At 41.0% G+C, this 19,326-nt stretch overlaps 1 protein-coding gene across 14 annotated transcripts in view; it reads left to right on the top strand.

Annotated features, from left to right (window-relative positions):
• The window catches only part of TENM1 (teneurin transmembrane protein 1), a 392,346-nt gene that overhangs the window by 187,191 nt on the left and 185,829 nt on the right, over window positions 1–19,326 (top strand). For 8 of the 14 annotated variants that reach the window (XM_082208502.1, XM_082208510.1, XM_082208511.1 and 5 more), the window contains exons 5-6: window positions 10,769–10,861; window positions 17,551–17,789. In XM_082208502.1, the coding sequence (XP_082064628.1) occupies window positions 10,769–10,861; window positions 17,551–17,789 (332 nt within the window). Of the gene's footprint in view, window positions 1–5,556; window positions 5,671–10,768; window positions 10,862–17,550; window positions 17,790–19,326 lie in introns of those variants that run through there. The other 6 variants (XM_082208504.1, XM_082208503.1, XM_082208513.1 and 3 more) reach the window with 3 other exon arrangements.

The following is a 19,326-nucleotide window of genomic DNA, read 5'->3' as shown; positions in this document are numbered from 1 at the left end:
TAATGGGAAATGCATCATGAATGAACCCACATAAGCCTTAGGCTCTTGCATCCCCTCCTGCTTTTTTGCATGCCAGAGGAAAAGCTTCAAAGCTTCCAGTGTCACTTTTTGACAAACCATAGTTTCCTATGATGCCCAAACTCTGGGAACTGAGTTAGATTGTTACTGAGAAGAATCCAGGATCAAACCATGGTTTTAGATCCTAGCTTGTTATCAAACCATAGTTTAAACCAACCACAGTTACTTAAGTTAACTTGAGTTAAAAACACAGAGAGGAGTGTTTAATCTCATCTTCTGGCAATGACAAAGAGAAGAGGGAAGGGAAATTCATGCAGTGGAAAGTCATTCTTTCCCGTAACACCTTTTCTTCCAGGAGATTAAGGCAGCATACAGAGTTGTATCTCTGTCTCTGTCCCCACCTGTTTGTCTTCCCCACCACAATCCTGTGGGGTAACTGGTCCTGGGCCAGCCAATGAACTATGAACACTACAGAGGAAAGTGGTATATTGGTGGATACCAGTTATTTGTCCATAACAGTTACAGATAGGTAGCCGTGTTGGTCTGCCATAGTCAAAATAAAAAAATTCCTTCCAGTAGCACCTTAAAGACCAACTAAGTTAGTTCTTGGTATGAGCTTTCGTGTGCATGCACACTTCTTCGGATACACTGAAACAGAAGTTGCCAGATCCTTCTATATAGTGAGAAGGTGGGGAGGAGTATTACTCAGAAGGGTGGTGGGAATGGGAGATTGGCAGATAGCTGAGAAATCTCCCATTCCCACCACCCTTCTGAGTAATACCCCTCCCCACCTTCTCACTATATAGAAGGATCTGGCAACTTCTGTTTCAGTGTTTCCGAAGAAGTGTGTATGCACACGAAAGCTCATACCAAGAACTAACTTAGTTGGTCTTTAAGGTGCTACTGGAAGGAATTTTTTTATTTTGTCCATAACAGTTACCCTAAATGACCTATCGTATTATTCCAAAGAACAGCAGTGCAGACTCTGCTTAAACAGCACTGTAGCCTGGGGCTACTTTATATATGGCATTTCTTCTTCACCACTGTAGAGAAAACTGCCTTATTTCTCAGTTTATTTCCAGCAAATGATCTGATGGCAGAAGAGGAAACACCAGTGCATTGCTCCCACCCACCCCCACCCCCCGCTTTTCTCAAAGTTACATGAAAGGGAACAAAATTCTTTTACAATCAAACCAGATGCATTTTGATGGCAGATGTATCACTGTGCTAAATCTTTCTTGTATAATAATACTGAAATCTATCTAATAGGTTTAAGCCGATTCTTTTATTTTATTTTATTTGGAACATTTGTAATCTCAAAGTAGATTTAGAGGCATTAATTCATCTCCCCCTATAATAACCAGAGATAATTCAGAATGCACATGTTGAGTGCTTATATCCTTCAAAATCTCATTCTAATTCTTAAAACCACAGCGGTTTGTAACAGCTTTCAGGACTGGACAATTCTTCCTACAAATGGTTATATTTATTCCTACTTCCTATATTTCTACCTCATGCTTCAGTTCTGAGGATTCTAACAAGAAAATCAAACCGTTGTCACAGTCATCATTATCAATAGCCCTATCTGTACATGATATGTAAATATATACTGTAGATGTATCTTGCAAGGAGCTCATGCATAGTTCTCCCCCTTTGTATTTTGTCCAGGAAAAGGCTCTCTTAGGTAGGTTAGGCTGAGGGACAGTGGTTGGACCAAGGTCATGTTCCTATTCTGAAGTGCTTACAATCTAAGCAGGACCAGCTGCAGGATTGTGGGGGTTGGGGGGTAGAGCTGGGCAAAGTGTCCTCTGATGTGTCATTTCCCCTGTTAGTGGCCTTACTTGGCTGCAATGGCCACAGGCAAAGTGAGTCTAGCCACTTTCTTAATTTCCCACCATGGCCAATACATTTTTTTGTTTTTGTGGCTTTGAAGGGAGGGGAAGTAGTTGGAAAGCTGGTAGTGTGCAGCTTGAAAAATGGGTGGAGGGATTAGATGCCTTAGCACGAGTATATTTTTATTACTCACTTGCAGGCAATGTCAGGGACAACATGCACTCAAATTACCACATAAAGGCAGAATATCTTCTTTTGAATTCCTTATGTTGGAGGTGCACCCAATTTCAAAAGGTTGAATTCAAAAGACGGTATTCTGCCTTTATGTATATTAAGACAAATGCAGTAAATATTGTATTGATTATGTTCTATGTTGTTAGGTTGTATTGGCAATTTGGTTTTGCTAACCTTTCAGACTACTACTGCAGCAGTGCAGAAATACTAAAATAAATAAGTAAGTAAGTAAGGCCTCAACAAAGTTGTTCCCCGATGGAAATAGTTTGGGGTTTGCTCGTGTTCCTTTCTTGGATGAGTGCTACTCTCACCGTTTACCTGAAGGAAGGGGAAGGAACCTGTAGGCCCTGAAGAAAGAGTTGGGGCTTGTCCTGTGATATTCTTCTAAACTGAGAAGGAACCAACAGTGAATCACCACTGTTAAGAACTTAGCAGAACTAGGGGTGAACTGCTGAGCAAGAAGGCGCTTAAGGGCAGAGGAGAACTGTAGTTTTTAGAGTCCTTTGCTGGCCAAGACAAGCAGAGAAGCCAAAGTCTGCATCTGACTCTGTACAGGGATGTTTTTAGTCAGGAACAGCCGGAGTAAAAGTGGCTATCCTGTTTTATTTGTGTGCCCCATCTAAGAATAGATGCAGAAAAATAACTGAATAATGGTGTGGGGGGACAAAGGAAAATTACAAAGCTTTTTTAGTTACACATAATTTCGCTCAGGCCCCATCTGCGCTATACATTTAAAGCAGTATCATACCACTCTTCCAGCCAAAATGGGTCTAGAATTGTAACCTCTAGTTTAAAGTAGGGTAAATTCCTAGTTTACATGCACAATCTAACAGCACCCTATTATTAAAAACTAGTGCTTTCAGAGTGGTGAAAGAGAGGCAGCAATTTGTGGGAAAGGATAGCAGAGCTAGGATAACATTAAAAAGGTTAATAGGCCCCTTTTAGAGGCAATTTCTTATTTTCACCTTAGATGAATTTATTATGTCTCCCTCTCCATCATGATAAAGCACTCACACATGTTGCCAACCCATGGCTTGTTCCCTTTTCTCTCACTAAAAATAATTATGATTCTCAGCTTTTATGGACACTTTGCTCTAATTGTTCAGGACTGATGATTTACAGGGTCATGTACTGTCATTATCTTTGACAGCCATAGCTCTATGTGCTTATTGTTTTTATAGGATCCTTAAAACTTCAACGACTCAACAGAGCATGCTTTCCTGTTCTCTGTTCATTTCAAGTTTGTTTAAGTCGCTTAAATACACACTGGTTATCTTTGTTTTGCTTTGTTTATTGAATACAGAGTATTTCTGCAGCTCAGCCAGGACTGAGAGGCGAAAGCAGGTTATATAACATGTTATAGAATAATGTACTTTCAAGTCATGATCCAGAAAGTCGCAGGAGTAGAAAAGTTTATTTAAGAAACAGCGTTGCCACTTATGCATCCCCGGAAATAGGGGACATGCACCGCTGAAAAAGAAGATAAACGAGAACACAATTTTCATTAAAAATGCCACATGCTAATTTATAAGTATATATTCAAATTTAGAAATAATTACTAACATGCAAATTCCAAAAAGGCAAGCCAATTAATTCCATTTCCAAATCACCTCAAATAAAAATGTTTTAATTAATTTTCACCACAAATCCATATCACTGTAAATCAGTTCCTGTTCAATTAACCTACACCCAAATAGTTTGTTAAAATATTTGAGGCTATAATCCTTCCTATGTGAATTTACTTGGGAATAAGCCATAGGTGCATTACAGCAGAATCCTAACCGTGTCAATTCAGAAGTCAGTCAAATTTAATTCCTAGGTAAATGAGGTTAGGATTGCAGCCTTAATTACTTAATTACTGATGTAGCATGGGAAACAACACCTGATGAATTCTTCCTTTTATGCAACAAAGGCTGCAATGTAAGGTTGCACTCCTAAACTTTTTTACAAGGGCACAATTCCTAGTGAAGATGGCAAGAGTTACTTCTGACTACAAAAGTAAACCAAAAAGTTTGAGTAGACAAATAAATGGAGTGGGATGGGGCACAAATCAGTAGGAGTTGCCTCTGAGTAAACAGGCAGCAGGTCAGGCCTATGGTGGTCAGATGAAAAGGGAACATGGCTTCTACACCTTTAAGGGTTTTATAGAACTGGAATTTCATCAGGTATAGCTTGCTATTAAAGGTACAGGAGCCCTGTCCCTTTTTCATCTTCCCATCCTAATCAGGCTACAGCCCATCCCAAGGTCAGATTTACAGCACTGTCAAGCAGCAGTCCTTTTCTTGGACTTCAACAATTTAAATGTTCTTCCATCTAAAAATATCCGTCCACACAGAAAACTAGTATCCCAGGAGAAAGAGTGCACTCTTCTACCCGACATGTGCTTTGTGCAGGGAAGGCTTTCATTTTTGTTTGCGCTGGGATTTGGGGAAGGGAAATATTCTACTTTGTCCACACCCCAGTGACAATTTTGTTTATTTTTTTATTACTAACAGACAGAGGTCTCCAATGCAAGCCTTCTAATATTGCTGCCTCTCAAAATAAACATTTCTTTCTCTCAAAGATATATTTGCTGCCTCACCTGTCTCACAACAGATGCTTGGCAGCAATTTTCAAGTCTACAAGTTTATTGTCTCCTACATTGTATTTGTGTCACGATTAAGGCTGCAGTCTTAAATGCACTTAGCAGGGAGTAAGCCCTTTGAACGGAATGGGCCTTTTTTCTGAGTAGATATACATATAATTGTTCTCTAAATGAGCAAGACTTAATGAACAGGAACTATTCAAACAATTACAGTGGTACCTCGGGTTACGAACTTAATTCGTTCTTGAGGTCCATTCGTAACCTGAAACTGTTCTTAACCTGAGACACCACTTTAGCTAATGGGACCTCCCGCTGCTGCCACGCCGCCAGCACACGATTTCTGTTCTCATCCTGAAGCAAAGTTCTTAACCTGAGGTAATATTTCTGGGTTAGTGGAGTCTGTAACCGAAGCGTCTGTAACCTGAAGCGTTTGTAACCTGAGGTACCACTGTATCTGTTGGATCAGATTCCCACCCAGCTCAGCTCAACCTGGGAGTCATCCAGGTTCATAGAAAGTAATGTTCTGCTTTTAAAACAAGGAGACTTTGAACCAAGGGTGTGGAAACCTTTTGAGCTACATTGCCTCATGAGGAATCTTCCAGGAGGACATTCTAATGGTGGGCAGGGCCAGAGGCAAGAGAATATGGTTGAAAAAATTAATGCCACTCTAAACTTAACGTAGTAGGCTACATTCCAGGCTACACAAAAGGCAGACATTTCTGTACACCTTTACACAAGCAAGAGGTACATTCCATTTCAAGGACACATTCCAGATAGGCATGTGATTCAGAGCAAGGCCTGTGATAAGCATGACCAGGAAATCAGTTGCGGCCTAGGAAGAGGCCTAAGAGCAAGATGGAGAGACTAGGAGACTCACAGAGGGAGTTTGGGCCTGAGGTCCCTCCTCCATACTTAAAACTCTTCATGACTATGGCCCTGGGCAGGAGTGCCTCAAGCTAATGGCTAGATGTTGGCTAACAGTTCAACACTATCAGTTTCAGGTAGCCAGCTGTATCACTTTGTTTCCACGCCATTTCAGATGAGCTGCCACAGGCAAAGTCGGAGAAGGAAGTTTTCTCCACATGGAGTGGAATACTTCCATTGTTTTCTGTTAAGCTAACACAACTAAAAAAACTTAAATAGTAAGGAACTATCATAAGTAAAAGACTGAATACTGAGACCCCCGAGATAATAGCTAGATACGCTGGGCCCATCCTAGCTAGGTTGGGTTCCCCCTGCCTCCCACAGGCTCCTCTAAATTCTAACACATAACAAGGCTTTCTCCATTGAGAATTATAATAAGCCCCATGTCTTTATGGAGATCCATCTGGCATAGTAGGCCAAGGGGATTCTGGATCACATCTGTCAGCTATAGTCCTTGTTATTCCTTCGTCTGCTGTTCTTGTTACTGGAATGCCTTTCACACACGTCTTCATATGATTAAGAATCATGCAATAAAATGAACTAAAATTGTAAAATGATTGTAAAATAATACGAACAACAACAACACCAACAACTCAATGTATTTTTTACAAATAAACATCCAAGGCTGAAACCTTTAAAAAACCATCCAGTTGGTAACACTTTTCAGAACAAAATGGCTTCATTTGTTTCTGAAAGTATGAATTGTGGGTGGCTGCTGTATCTCAATATGGATGATGTTCCACAAAACAGAGACAGCCACACGGACAGTCGTGCTCCAAATTGCTGTAGAGTGGATTTCTCATATTTTTGCCAGGGTGCTGCTATCCTTACCAATGGGGGATTCTCATTATTTTTTTCACATGCACAGAGTATACTTCCTTCTTTCTTAATTAACGTGCTGTACCTATAATTAGAGCAGTTAAACTATGGATTTTCCTCAGGCTTTATTGGTGAAGTGGGGATGCTAACTGCCATTAATGACTGTGACTACAGAACAGGGGACGGGGAGCATTTAATTAATATGAAGTACAAAGGTGTAATCTTGTATGTATTCAGCCACCACCACAATGTAGACACCATCTCATTGTTTCTGTGTGAGTGGAATCATGTGATTTAAGTGTCTTGGATTTGTTTGGCATTCTTCCAGTATTTATAAAATTTTGGGGGGAGGCAAATAGATTTTCTGTCTATGTGGCTTCCATTTGTGTGTTGATTTTGTGTGTGTGATATTGCTTCCATGCTTAATCATAGGGACGCAGCATTATAGTGTTGTGGTCTGCTCCCCAACAGATCACTTTTTGTGGATGTGCAGCTCCTTTTATTGTTCTGTGTCTTGAGCAGTACCTTTTTGGGCTGTTGATTTTTTAAAAAGGTTTTCTTATTTCAATAGACTGCCCTTCAGCAAAGCTATTAGGGTGACGTCCAACATGAATCAATATAATTATATAAAATTATGTACAATCACACTTAGGAAAACAGCAGAGCAGAATAGCAGCATTCAAATCCAACATACAATAAAACTTCATCAATGCAACTTTTGAGTTTTGTAGTCTGTCTTGGTGCCCAGGATTGTCTTTGATAATGCGAAAAGCACTCAAGATCATTCAAGTTCATATGAGTGAACCTGGTGCCTCCAGGTGGTGTGGACTACAACTACCATCATTCCTGACATTTGTCGATGCTTGATGGGGCTTCTGAAAGTTGTAATTCAAAATACCTGAAGCGTGTTTAGCTTGTTGAAGGATTATATGTACCCTGGTTGGTGATGGGGAACTTGCAGTCTTCCTGATATTGTTGGACTCTTAAGTCCTGGGCCAGTGGCTATGCTGACTGATGGAAGCTGGGGTCCAATGGAATTTGGAGGGCTACAGGCTCCCCACCTGTGGAGTGGAGTGGGGGGGTACATCTTACTCTCTGTAAAAAATGTGGCAACCTACACAACTGCATAAGTCAGAAGACTTGAAAAGATTTCCTGAACCGGAAGATTCAAAGACACTTATCAGACCAACGTGGCACTTGGTTAATGAGTCGTTTCTCCAATGTTCTTTTTTATCTTCTTTATTACAGTGAAACAACAACCCCGAAAAATAATAATGAAATGCTGTTTCATTTTTCAAATCCTTTTGGCTTGATATCTGTTTTTCTGGCATGCCTCTTATACATGCCATTTTCTGTCTAATTAAATAATAATTCTAACCTCACTTGTGGCACATCACATTTTGAAAAGGCACATTGAGGAATAGAAACGCATTTTGACAGCCCCTCTACTGGTTTTTCACTGCCAAATGGTGGTGGGTTTTTTTTATATATGAAAAAAGATTCAAATGTCTTGACTACAAAACAGGATGAAGTAAAAGTTATATGTATTTGTCAGTCACTTCACATAAAATTATTTCTTCAGTTATTTTTCACATATACAGGCAGGCCCCATTTACATGGGGGTTATGAGCCGAGGCACCATGTACATTGGTGAAATCACGTATAACTGAAACCCATTGGAAAAACCTGCAAACACCCTGATCCACTCCACCCCCATTCTGCCCCCGTTCCACCTTTTAGTGATGTTTCAGTGATGTCCTTATAATTTTTCCAGGTCACTTCCGGGTTTGGCTCGTTGTGTGTATACACACTGAGCTTTATGGAAGAGTGGGTATTTGAACCCTTGTCTCTAAGAACATAGTCTAACACTCTAACCGCTACACCACACTGCATTGTTGCTCATTGCAGCACACGGTCATCGTTTTAATGCTGCTAGCCAATACTATGTAAGAGTCCGTTTGTGTGTTTCTTATGCATTCATAATCCACTTTTCCTTTCTTTTTTGGGTGGGAGGTTATAAAAAGTGTCCTAACATTTTTTAGATGCGTTGGGTGATTTTAGATGTGTAATCCAGCACAAAGGCATGTCTAGAAGCAAAGCCACTACCTTCCAAGTAAACAGGGCTGTTATCAGGCTTAAACGGAATAAAAATTGAAGCACCATTTCGTTGTGCTATTAAACCACAGGCTTGTCGCTATATGCGTAGATTTCAGAATTTCCGTTTAGTGAGAAAGGCACATTCATGAGAACCAATGGGACCAGATCAGTTCTATGTTTGTTTGTTTTTTATAAAATTTTTATTGGTTTTTCACAATTTTTATAAACACAAACAATACACAATACAAACAAAAACAAACACACAAACAAACATGTATAATTTCATACCCCTTTTTCTTAAACCTTACTTCGCCGACTTTCCCATACCTCCCCTTTCTACATCCCAATTTCAAAAATTATTTCAGCAAATCCTCACACATAATTTTATCAAATTTTCCCTTTGTTCTTTTCTTTTACTTAATCTTTTACAGCTGTAGTCTCCCTTTTTTCCTAAAACCACGACATTTTAACATTCATTAATTTTACAGTGTTTCTTAAGGTACACTTTGAATTTCTTCCAATCTTCTTCCGCCGTCTCTTTCCCCTGGTCACGGATTCTGCCGGTCATTTCAGCCAGTCCCATATAGTCTATCACCTTCATCTGCCATTCTTCCAGAGTGGGTAGATCTTGAGTCTTCCAATGCTTTGCGATAAGTACTCTTGCTGCTGTGGTGGCGTACATAAAAAAAGTTCTATCTTTCTTTGACACCAGTTGGCCGACAATGCCCAAGAGAAAGGCCTCTGGTTTCTTAGGGAAAGTACATTTAAGTACCTTTTTCATTTCATTATATATCATTTCCCAGAAAGCCTTAATCTTCGGGCACGTCCACCAAATGTGATAAAAAGTACCTTCAGTTTCTTTACATTTCCAACACTTATTATCAGGCAAATGGTAGATTTTTGCTAGCTTGACTGGGGTCATGTACCACCTTTAGATCATTTTCATAATATTTTCCTTTAAGGCATTATATGCCCAGATCAGTTCTATGTTTTAGCCTGCTGTTAGAAATCAGTTGCATGAGATTTTGTTGGCAGATATCTGTGGGAAGGGCTTTAGCCCAGTGGTAGAGCCTCTGCTTTGAATGCAGAAGACCCCAGGTTCAATCCCTGAAATCTCTAGGTTGGGTTGGGAATATCCCTTGTCTGAAAGTTCTGGAAAGTTGCTGCTGGTCTACATGGACAATACTGTACTAGACAGACCAATTTTTTGATGTGGTACTTGTTCCCTAATGGAGATTTTATGCCAATTATGTTTTGTTAAAAGGTTTGCACGTGTGACAATATGTTATTTCTCTTTTCCTGGATTCTGTTGTCATCTTTGCCTGGCATGGATGAGCTCCAAGGGCTTGTCTACACTTCCACTTGTCCTGTGCCTAGAAAGCATGGATCTGAGCAATTCTTTTGCTGGACCCATGCTTTCTAGGTACAGGTCCAAGCGGTTTTCCCCTTGCCCCACTCCTTCCCAGGCAAAACCCGCTCTTGCCATTTGCTCTGATTGAGTGCTAAAGAGTGGTTTTCCTCGGGGGAAAGCATCAGGACAAGAGGAAGTGTGGATAAGCCCTATCATCTTTCATTTGCCATGGCTGGTCTAGCAAAAGAACTTAAAACACCAATATGTTTAAGAAATTTTGAGAATAGCTTACATTTTCTTTACAATAGAATATCTGCACTATAATAAACCAAGAGCTCTCTAATAGGTTGTTTCCAGTAATTAGGAGATGCAGTTTCTTAGTCATCTTAGAGTTCCTTAAAAAATAATACATATGAAATCATACAGATTTAATTTTTTAACTGCACAGTGACAATCTATATTTTAAAAGATATCCATCAAAATTAATTCTAGATCGGCATGCTTTCTCAAGTCATTTTAGTACTATTCTTTTTTGTGTTTGAACTACCATTCAGCAATGAATCAACATAATTATTGCAAGCTATTTATTGTGATAGCCTTAATAACAGATTTGAGTTTACCATTTTGTTGCCTCTTTTGTACTCTAATGGTCTCTCTGAGCTGTGCATCGCAGAAAGTAATCTGTGTTGTGCATGTCAAGCCATTCATGTTAATGTTCAACAATCCAATAGGTTTTCTGTTTAAAAGGAAAATGGGGAATTAAAACAGTTTTGCCATTTTCTATCCAGAAACTGTTAAAGCATTTTTTTATAAAAAAAGAATAATGTGAATGGGAAAAAAAGACCAACAAGAATTTATTATATCCTTTTTCCTTATTCCACATTGGGGTCCTGATCCTGATCCCACAGAAGTCAGTGGGGGATTTGCTGGCCCTCGGCTGTGGAATTGCCTTCCACCAGAAATCAGGAGGACCATGTCTCTTCCCTCGTGCCAAGTGAAATGTAAGACCCTCTTTTTGCAAAAGCATTTTGCTACTTTATACATAAAGGGCCTAGGACTTCTGCCCACAAGATAAAGGAAAGAGCATTCAAATCAGAAGGGAAAGATGTACAGTTTGATAGCAACATGTTTGGGCATAAGGTTCACCACATGGTCTCACTGACTACTTCGTGTGATTTTGTAAACAACTTTCAACTATTGTAGGGGAGGGGAAAGATGTTTGCTTTGCATTTTAAAATGGAAACTACATAATTTAAACTTCTTGAAACAACATGCAAACTAAAGCTTAATTATCCTTCAAAATACATATATTAGTAAAGATTAACCCACAAAAATGCATTATATTAGAAACAGTTGTTTGTAAAAAGTATCCTTAATTATCCTTCAAAATTTTCACTTCATCAAATTTTGTGAAGCGGTTCTCCAACCAAAAAGGATATACAGAAATGCATATAATAAGCAAATGTGTCTGTAAAAATGCATATATTAGTAAAGATTAACTTACAAAAATGCATGCTGTTAGAAACAATTGCTTATAAAAAATACACACTTAAATGCTGATGAATTTTCATGAGGACTTTAATAATAATCTGAAACTGATATGGAAATGCAACAAATTTAAGTGAACACTGGAAAAATGACAAACTGAAGTTGATACTCTCATCCATTCCTGAATAGTAGGGATGGAAATCTTAGGTAAATGAGCCACAATGCTTGAGAATTTTCTTTATCCAACCCTGAAGCCAACATAAATCTTTCCATCAACATCTATGTATCCCTTAGATATTTATTTTTACAAAGGGAGAAACCAGTAGGACTGTGTTAAGAACCCCAAACTATATTCAATATTATTCTAGGCTAGAATTCTGGATTATATGTGTCTAGTACACATAGACCGGTTTTGGAAGTCTAAGGGCTCTGAAAAACCAGCAAGGTGGTCTAGATCTAGATGTGCAATCTGAGAATATTGGACAATAATTCAGCTTACAAATACATGTTTCTCATTTACTGTTACAGAGGCCCTAAGCTATATGATGGTTCTTTCCCCTATTCCATTGAGTAATAAGAGAAAAAGGGAAGCTCCAATGTAAGATGTGATGATCTGATGAACTGCAGCCACTGCCTTGGAGCCACATTCTAAAAAATATGACTTGTCACATTAACTCAGGAACATGGAACATGTGGCCCCCAGATGTTAGACTCCCAGCTTCCATAAACCCCAGTGCTTAGCATGAGCATGTGAACTCCCATGGTTTGGCTTGGCATGTTGGACAGTGGAATGGACTCCATTGAGTGGTGATGGAGTCTTTTGGAAGTTTTTAAGGAGAGGTTGGATGGTCATCTGTGATGGATGCTTTAGCTGAGATTCCTCCAGGGGGCTAGACTAGAGGCCCACAGATTAGCTGCCATGTTCAAGAGGAACAGGAAACAAATTTGATGCAATGTCTATGTCAGGGTTTTTTTCTGGCCCTGCCATATCTTTATCTTTTCCTGGCCTTATGAACCAATTGATAAAAATATGGATAAATGAATCTTTTGCAATATTAACACCATTCACCCCTGTCCCCCAAATCTAAACACCTGAAGTTTGGTATGAACTCATGGTCTCCAACCAAACACTGATTCACCTAGATCACAGGTCACAAGTGTGGTACCTATGGATGCCATCGTCTTACACCCATGAAACCTTTCAACCTCCCACCACTACCTCATTTGGCAATGAGGTAGGTAAATACATTCTCTCTCCCCCCCCCCCCCCGAAAAATAAATTGAGCTGAAGAAGGAACCTGAAAAAGTGTCTCTCTTCCCCACTTCCTCTTTCAGCTTTCTGTGGCTTTCAATGTTTATTCTTCTGAAGTGCCTAGAGCAGGTGATACTCATAAGACTCACTTAAGACTCCAAATGCTAATGGGCCTAGAAAGGTTGCTGACCTCCAACAGATGCATCACACACTTCCCCCATTTAATATTTCCTTTATTTCCTTAATCTTCCATTCCTGGGTAAGGTGATTGAGAGAGCGGTTGCTGAACAGCTTGGTAGGTTTCTGGATGAAACATCGGCTCTGGATCCATTCCAGTCCGGCTTCCGCGCTGGTCATGGGACCGAGACGGCTCTGGTCGCCCTAACAGATGATCTTCGTAGACAGCTGGATCGAGGCGGGTCGGGGCTGCTGATTCTTCTAGATCTGTCAGCAGCTTTCGACATGGTCGATCACGAACTTCTGGACCACCGCCTCGCCGACGTGGGGATCCAGGGCACAGTCCTTCAATGGCTGCGCTCGTTTCTCTCTGGTCGGGGACAGAGGGTGGCGCTTGGGGGGGAACTGTCATCCCGCCACTCCTTGGTGTGTGGAGTGCCTCAGGGTGCGATTCTCTCCCCGATGCTTTTTAACATCTTTATGCGCCCCCTCGCCCAGCTTGTCCGGAGTTTTGGGCTGGGCTGCCATCAGTATGCTGATGACACCCAACTCTATCTGTTGATGGATGGCCATCCTGACTCGGCCCCAGACACACTGATCAGATGCTTGGAAGCTGTGGCTGGATGGTTACGTGGGAGCCGGTTGAAGTTAAATCCTTCGAAGACAGAGGTCCTCTGGCTGGGACGGGACGATATGGGATTGAGGGGGCAACTCCCATCTCTTGCGGGGGTGCAATTAGTGCCAGCACCGTCCGTCAAGAGTTTGGGTGTAATCTTCGATACCTCCCTCTCTATGGAGGCGCAGATTACAGCTATAACAAAGGCGGCATTTTTTCATCTCCGCCAAGCTAAGCAGTTGGCCCCTTACCTCTCTCGCCCTGACCTAGCCACTGTGATCCATGCGACGGTCACCTCCAGACTGGATTATTGTAACTCGCTCTACGTGGGGCTGCCCTTGAGACTGACCCAGAAACTCCAGCGGGTGCAGAATGCCGCAGCAGGACTCCTTACGGGGTCCTTGCTGCGAGATCACATTCATCCGGTGCTATACCAGCTGCACTGGCTCCCGGTGGAGTACAGGATCAGGTTTAAGGTGCTGGTTTTAACCTTCAAAGCCCTATACGGCCTAGGACCCTCGTATCTATGGGACCGCCTCTCCTGGTATGCCCCACAGAGGAACTTACGGTCCTCAAATAAAAACATCTTGAAGGTCCCAGGCCTCAGAGAGGTTAGGCTGGCCTCAACTAGAGCCAGGGCTTTTTCGGCTGCAGCTCCAACCTGGTGGAACGCTCTGTCACAAGAGACAAGGGCCCTGCAGGACTTGACATCTTTCCGCAGGGCCTGCAAGACAGAGCTGTTCCACCAGGCCTTTGGTTAGGGCACAGCCTGACTCCCTCCTTTGGCAATCTTTACAGTACTTTAGTTTATGGTTGCCATCAATTCTGATTTTAATTAATTCTTATGATGTTTTTATAATGTTGCACTATTTTAGTGTTGTTAGCCGCCCTGAGCCCGGCTTCGGTTGGGGAGGGCGGGATATAAATAAAATTTATTATTATTATTATTATTATTATTATTATTATTATTATTAATATAGGCACATCATCACCACATGTCAAATTTGGCACCACATGAAAGAAGGATAAATATATGCAGAATGAAGGATAAGATCAACCCTTCTTACTTAGAAAGTGCATTGTACTTTGTCAACATTAACTCATTTAGGCTGTCAAGTCAACCTAAAACCAGTCCGTTCACTGCCTTGTTTTTAGCCAATTACTGAGTTATTAAAATTAGTTATTTTATTAGTTAGTTATTAAAATGTGTAATGTGTTGTCCAAATCAGGAGATACACCCAAATATGCCAGGAAGCTTTGGGCACCATTGCATATTCAAATGTTTTGGTTACAGTTTTTCATTTTAATCTGCTGCTTATCAAATAGTAATATAATTTGGTTAATGCCCCAGGAGATAGCAGTACATAGTCTCTTATGATTATCTATATACATGTGTATAGCGATTTTTTTATTTTTATTGGTAGCCGAAGCAGCTGAATAAACAGACTAACTCCAGAAAGCAAATGCCTTGTGCCAAACCAGACCTTTGATCAGTCTAGCCCAGTATATACTAGGTGGGGGGAACCCTTGGCCCTCCAGATGTTTTTGAACTGCAGTTCCCATCTGCCACAGCAAGCATGGCCAATTACCAGGGATTATGGGCAGTTGTGGTTCAGCAGCATCCTGAGGGCCAGAGATTTCTCACACCTCGTCTACACTGACTGGTAATGGCTCTCTTGGATTTCAGATGGGAGTCTCACCTAGCTTTACATGGAGGTGCCAAAGATTGAACCTGGGACCTTTTGGATGCAAAGCAGGTCCTCTATCACTGAGCTATGGTTCTTACTATTGCTCCTTTAAAATTCTAAGGGAAAATTATGCTCTAGGTTGAACTTTTGCGTGTGATCCCCTGCCATTGCTATCCCCATTATCCCAAGGACACACCAATAAACATAAATAATATATAGCTGTTGCCTAGGGCTAAAAAAATACAAATTAGTTATATTATTTGTATATAAAATGTGTGTGTGTTTGTGTGTACACACATATATTTTTAATTTTGTACACTTTTTTCTCCCACTGCTCTTGACTTTTAAGTGCAGCATGACACAATTAGATTGCATATGTGAAGCTTTTCCTAGCAGAGAAATAAAGTGCTGGGAGAAGCTTCAAGTATTTCCTTCCTTGGCATGAATCCATAAATTCTGTCAACACTTTTGAGAGAGCTGTTTTTTTGTTTTTTTTTGGTGGTCTCCAACAACCCTCCACATCTCATGTACAGAGGTCTTGGGACAGAGTCTAACTTGAGGTCACATTAAGGCTCAGCTTCAGTTTTACTTGGAACCACTGAAGCCTCTTGCTGCTGCCAAGCATCTCTGAAGCTCAGCACAAATTTGAAGATGAGGGGAGCAGGGGAGCAGATTTCATTTGTGATGTTGCCCTGAGACTTCCTACTGCTTCTTAATACCTTTGGTGCACAGCACAAGGTCAGAGATAAGGTCCCATCTCTGGATTTGTTCTGGGACAACCATTCACCAGATTCTCCAAAGATACGTTTGCCATTTCCAGTTTGGTTGACTGCCTTTGTGGATTCCTCAGTCGAAGGCAGGGTTGTTGGGGAGTGGGGGGGGGGCAGCGCTAATAGTATACATATTTTATAAATGAACACTGATTGCATCAGGTTATTTTGGCATGCTCCAAAATCTAGGCAAATGAGTAGTGACAAATGGTTGTCAGTAGCAGCATGGATAGTGGGTGGTGGAGCCATAGAGGCACCCTCTGCGGCACCCACATCACAGCAAGGGATGGCAAGGTTGCGTGCGAATAGAGGTGCCGGATATGTGGTAGCACCCCTGTTGATGCATCCATATGGCCCCAGCCTTGCCCCCATCCTGTCCAAGTAAGCAGCAGTGACACCAGTGTTGGGAACATTGCTCTGTGGCTCTGCTTCACCTCATGTGGATTTGCCCACATGTTTCTAGAATTACCCACAGCAGAGTTTTATCTGGGCCAAGGAAGAATGAATTGTTTCAATCAGTGCATCTCCACATGGTTAGACATTCAAGATTCCATTATCCTGTTATCTGTACCTGTGTATGTGTGCATGTGTAGGATGTGTATGTGCATGTAATGTGTCAGAGAAATAGATGCATACACACATATATAGCAATCGTTGTGTAACTCCTTACAATATATTGTGAAATACATGCGTCTAAAATTAAATTAGTTTACCATATGTGCTGTGGTCTCTGTGTTTCATTCTAAGAGGGCTTTAAGACATTGCAAACAAGTGACCTGGCAGCCAACTGTGGAAGATGCCAAGCTAGCAGCTGGAGGAACTTTGGTGAAAAGTCCAAACCCACTCTGAGAATGTGTTCATTTACCATCCAAAGGATTAGGATCAGGCTGTAACTGTGTTGAATAGAGTTTTGCAGGAAAACACAACAAAATTTCATATGCAATTGGAACACTTAATGTTTTGCCCCTTTTCATACCTGGGAAGGCTGGGGGCATCTGCTTCATAAATGCTACTTGCCCCCAAATCTGTTATTTGTGAAAATTCATTCTCATGTTTTAAAACACATCATTGAGAAACGGTGGCATGGGCAGAATAAACAGCACTCTTTAGATTCTTATCATCAAAGGTCTTTGTGACATTTTGTCCCTTCTGTTTGTGTATATCTAGGAATCCTATGAACTCTGATACTGCCTTTTCAAAATTCCCACAATGATGAATCCTGCACAGCTTGAGATCATGCATGTGCTGTGTTGTGGTCAGATACAGTCTGGAAACGACACACTAATATTGCATGGATTCCAGCTTATGTTTATGGAAAACTGCATGCTGAGGCCAAAAGGAGGGTTTTATACTGCTATCCTAAACATATTTACCTGGGAACACAGTAGGACTTACTTCTGAGTGTGCATGTCTAGGATTGTATTGTTTACAATGGCACCTATAGATCAGTCTTCTTCAGTCTGGTGTCCTCAGATATTGTTGGGCTACAATACCCACCATCCCTGCCCATTGGTCATGCTGACTGGAGCTGATGGGAGTTGTAGTTCAACAACACATAGTAGGCACCAAGCTTGTGAAAGCTGCTCTAGTGCACATGTATTTCATGTAGGCAAAGGGTATTTAAACCACAGGGTGTGTTCTTTCTTGTGCAGACATTAATTTTGCTTTTACAACATGCTTCTCTGTCTTCTTTCCCTAGGCATTTCCTATTTAAGCATGGATCTGGCTCGTCAGCTATCTTCAGTGCCGCCAGTCAGAATTACCCTTTAACTTCCAATACTGTTTATTCGCCGCCTCCCAGGCCACTTCCTAGAAGTACTTTTTCTAGACCAGCTTTCTCTTTTAACAAACCTTACAGATGCTGCAACTGGAAGTGTACTGCCTTGAGTGCAACAGCTATTACAGTCACACTGGCTTTGCTGCTTGCATATGTCATTGGTAAGCTTTGTGTTTCATTTTGGTGCTCTTATATTTTTTCCACTTAATCTGCTTGTATGAGTATTATGCAGGGCAATTAACAGCGCAATCCTATCTGTATTTAGTCCCATTGAGTTCAGTGAGGTTTACTCACAAGTAAGTTTGTGTAAGATTACAGCTAGGGATGTAAGGCAGCATCATTTTCCATTCTGCCCAGTATTTTGTCATGTGCAGCATTGTTTGATTGCACTGCAGTTCATCTTCTCCCAAAACTTTGTCATTACTCTCACTTTCCACGGATGAGAATTTATGCATATGGTCTGAACTAGCAGTTACTAGAGTAGACCTACAGAATAAAAATGGCAGATATGGGGCAAGAGGAGGAATGGGAGTGGGGAGCAAAAAAAATAAAACAAGAAATTGGGACCAAATCAGGTGTTTTCATGGTGGTTAGAGATGGAGGAATTTATACATGAGATTTCACAATTCCAACCTGATAGAGCTTTGCCCACACGGGGCATCCTCATCCATCAAGCACCTGGTTACGTTGAAGCTTCTCGTCCACTGTTGGATAGGTATTGCTTCTTCCAATAAAACTAATTATATGCAAAATTATGCATAAAAATTGCATATAAAGGAATCAAGCTCAATGCAATGAAGTATTTCTGCAGCAAGTAGCAGCACCTTGCACCCAGACTGGTGAGGTAATTTAAGGTAATTTAGGCTATATGCAATTTTCGCTTTATATTCTGGCTTTGGACCCTAACCTCCACATAAGATGCAATTCCACTGTGCATCATGAACAATATTTTCCACCTTTCCCTGGCTGCAGGGAAGGTAGCATTGTGATGTGTGGATGGGATTGGGGAAAACAATGGAGGTCATAAAGCAGTATCAGGGTTTTCCATAATAAATGTATTGTGAATATGATCCTTGGACTTAGGAAATTTGACCGCCTGCAGTATGCAGTGTGGGAAACATGGGAAAACAGCAAGTGCAGAATGATTCATCTTTGTAGATACAGTCTATGTCTGCTTTAGCCAAACCCTGGTTTTCATTGCTGCAGTTCTCCGATTTCCTCCAAATTCACCAATTTTCCCTAGTTAAGGGAAGCATTCTTTTGTTTCTTGAGCTGATATTAAGTTCTATCAACTGGATGTTTATTTGACAACAAGAGTCAGTCTGCATTCCTCCTTTTTAAAGTTACATTCGTGCATAAGGAACTGGCTAGCAGAAATGGTCCTAACTTTGGTTGCCACTTAGCTTTAGTCCAGATTCAGGTTCCAGAGCTTAAAATCGTGATGGAGGGAAGCACTGAAGATTTGCCTGCAGTGTACCTGCAGGTGGGGCTTCTTCTTCAGGAGAGATATGGCAAGGCTTCCAATTGAAGGGACACTTCTAAATGCATTCAATCAAACAACCTTATAACCTTCAGATTTCCATGCTTGACATGTGATGGTCTGAACAGACCACATTCAACATTGTGTGCATGCCCCTGCCATCCCTACTATTCAGGCAAATGAACAGGACTTCTGCAGAAATGTAAACATCTGGAGAT

The sequence above is a fragment of the Podarcis vaucheri genome (assembly GCF_965113315.1).
Source record: "Podarcis vaucheri genome assembly, chromosome: Z".
Classification (NCBI taxonomy): Eukaryota; Metazoa; Chordata; class Lepidosauria; order Squamata; family Lacertidae; genus Podarcis; species Podarcis vaucheri.
The sequence above is the reverse complement of the archived record's forward strand: the minus strand, read 5'-3'. Positions and strand labels throughout refer to the sequence as shown.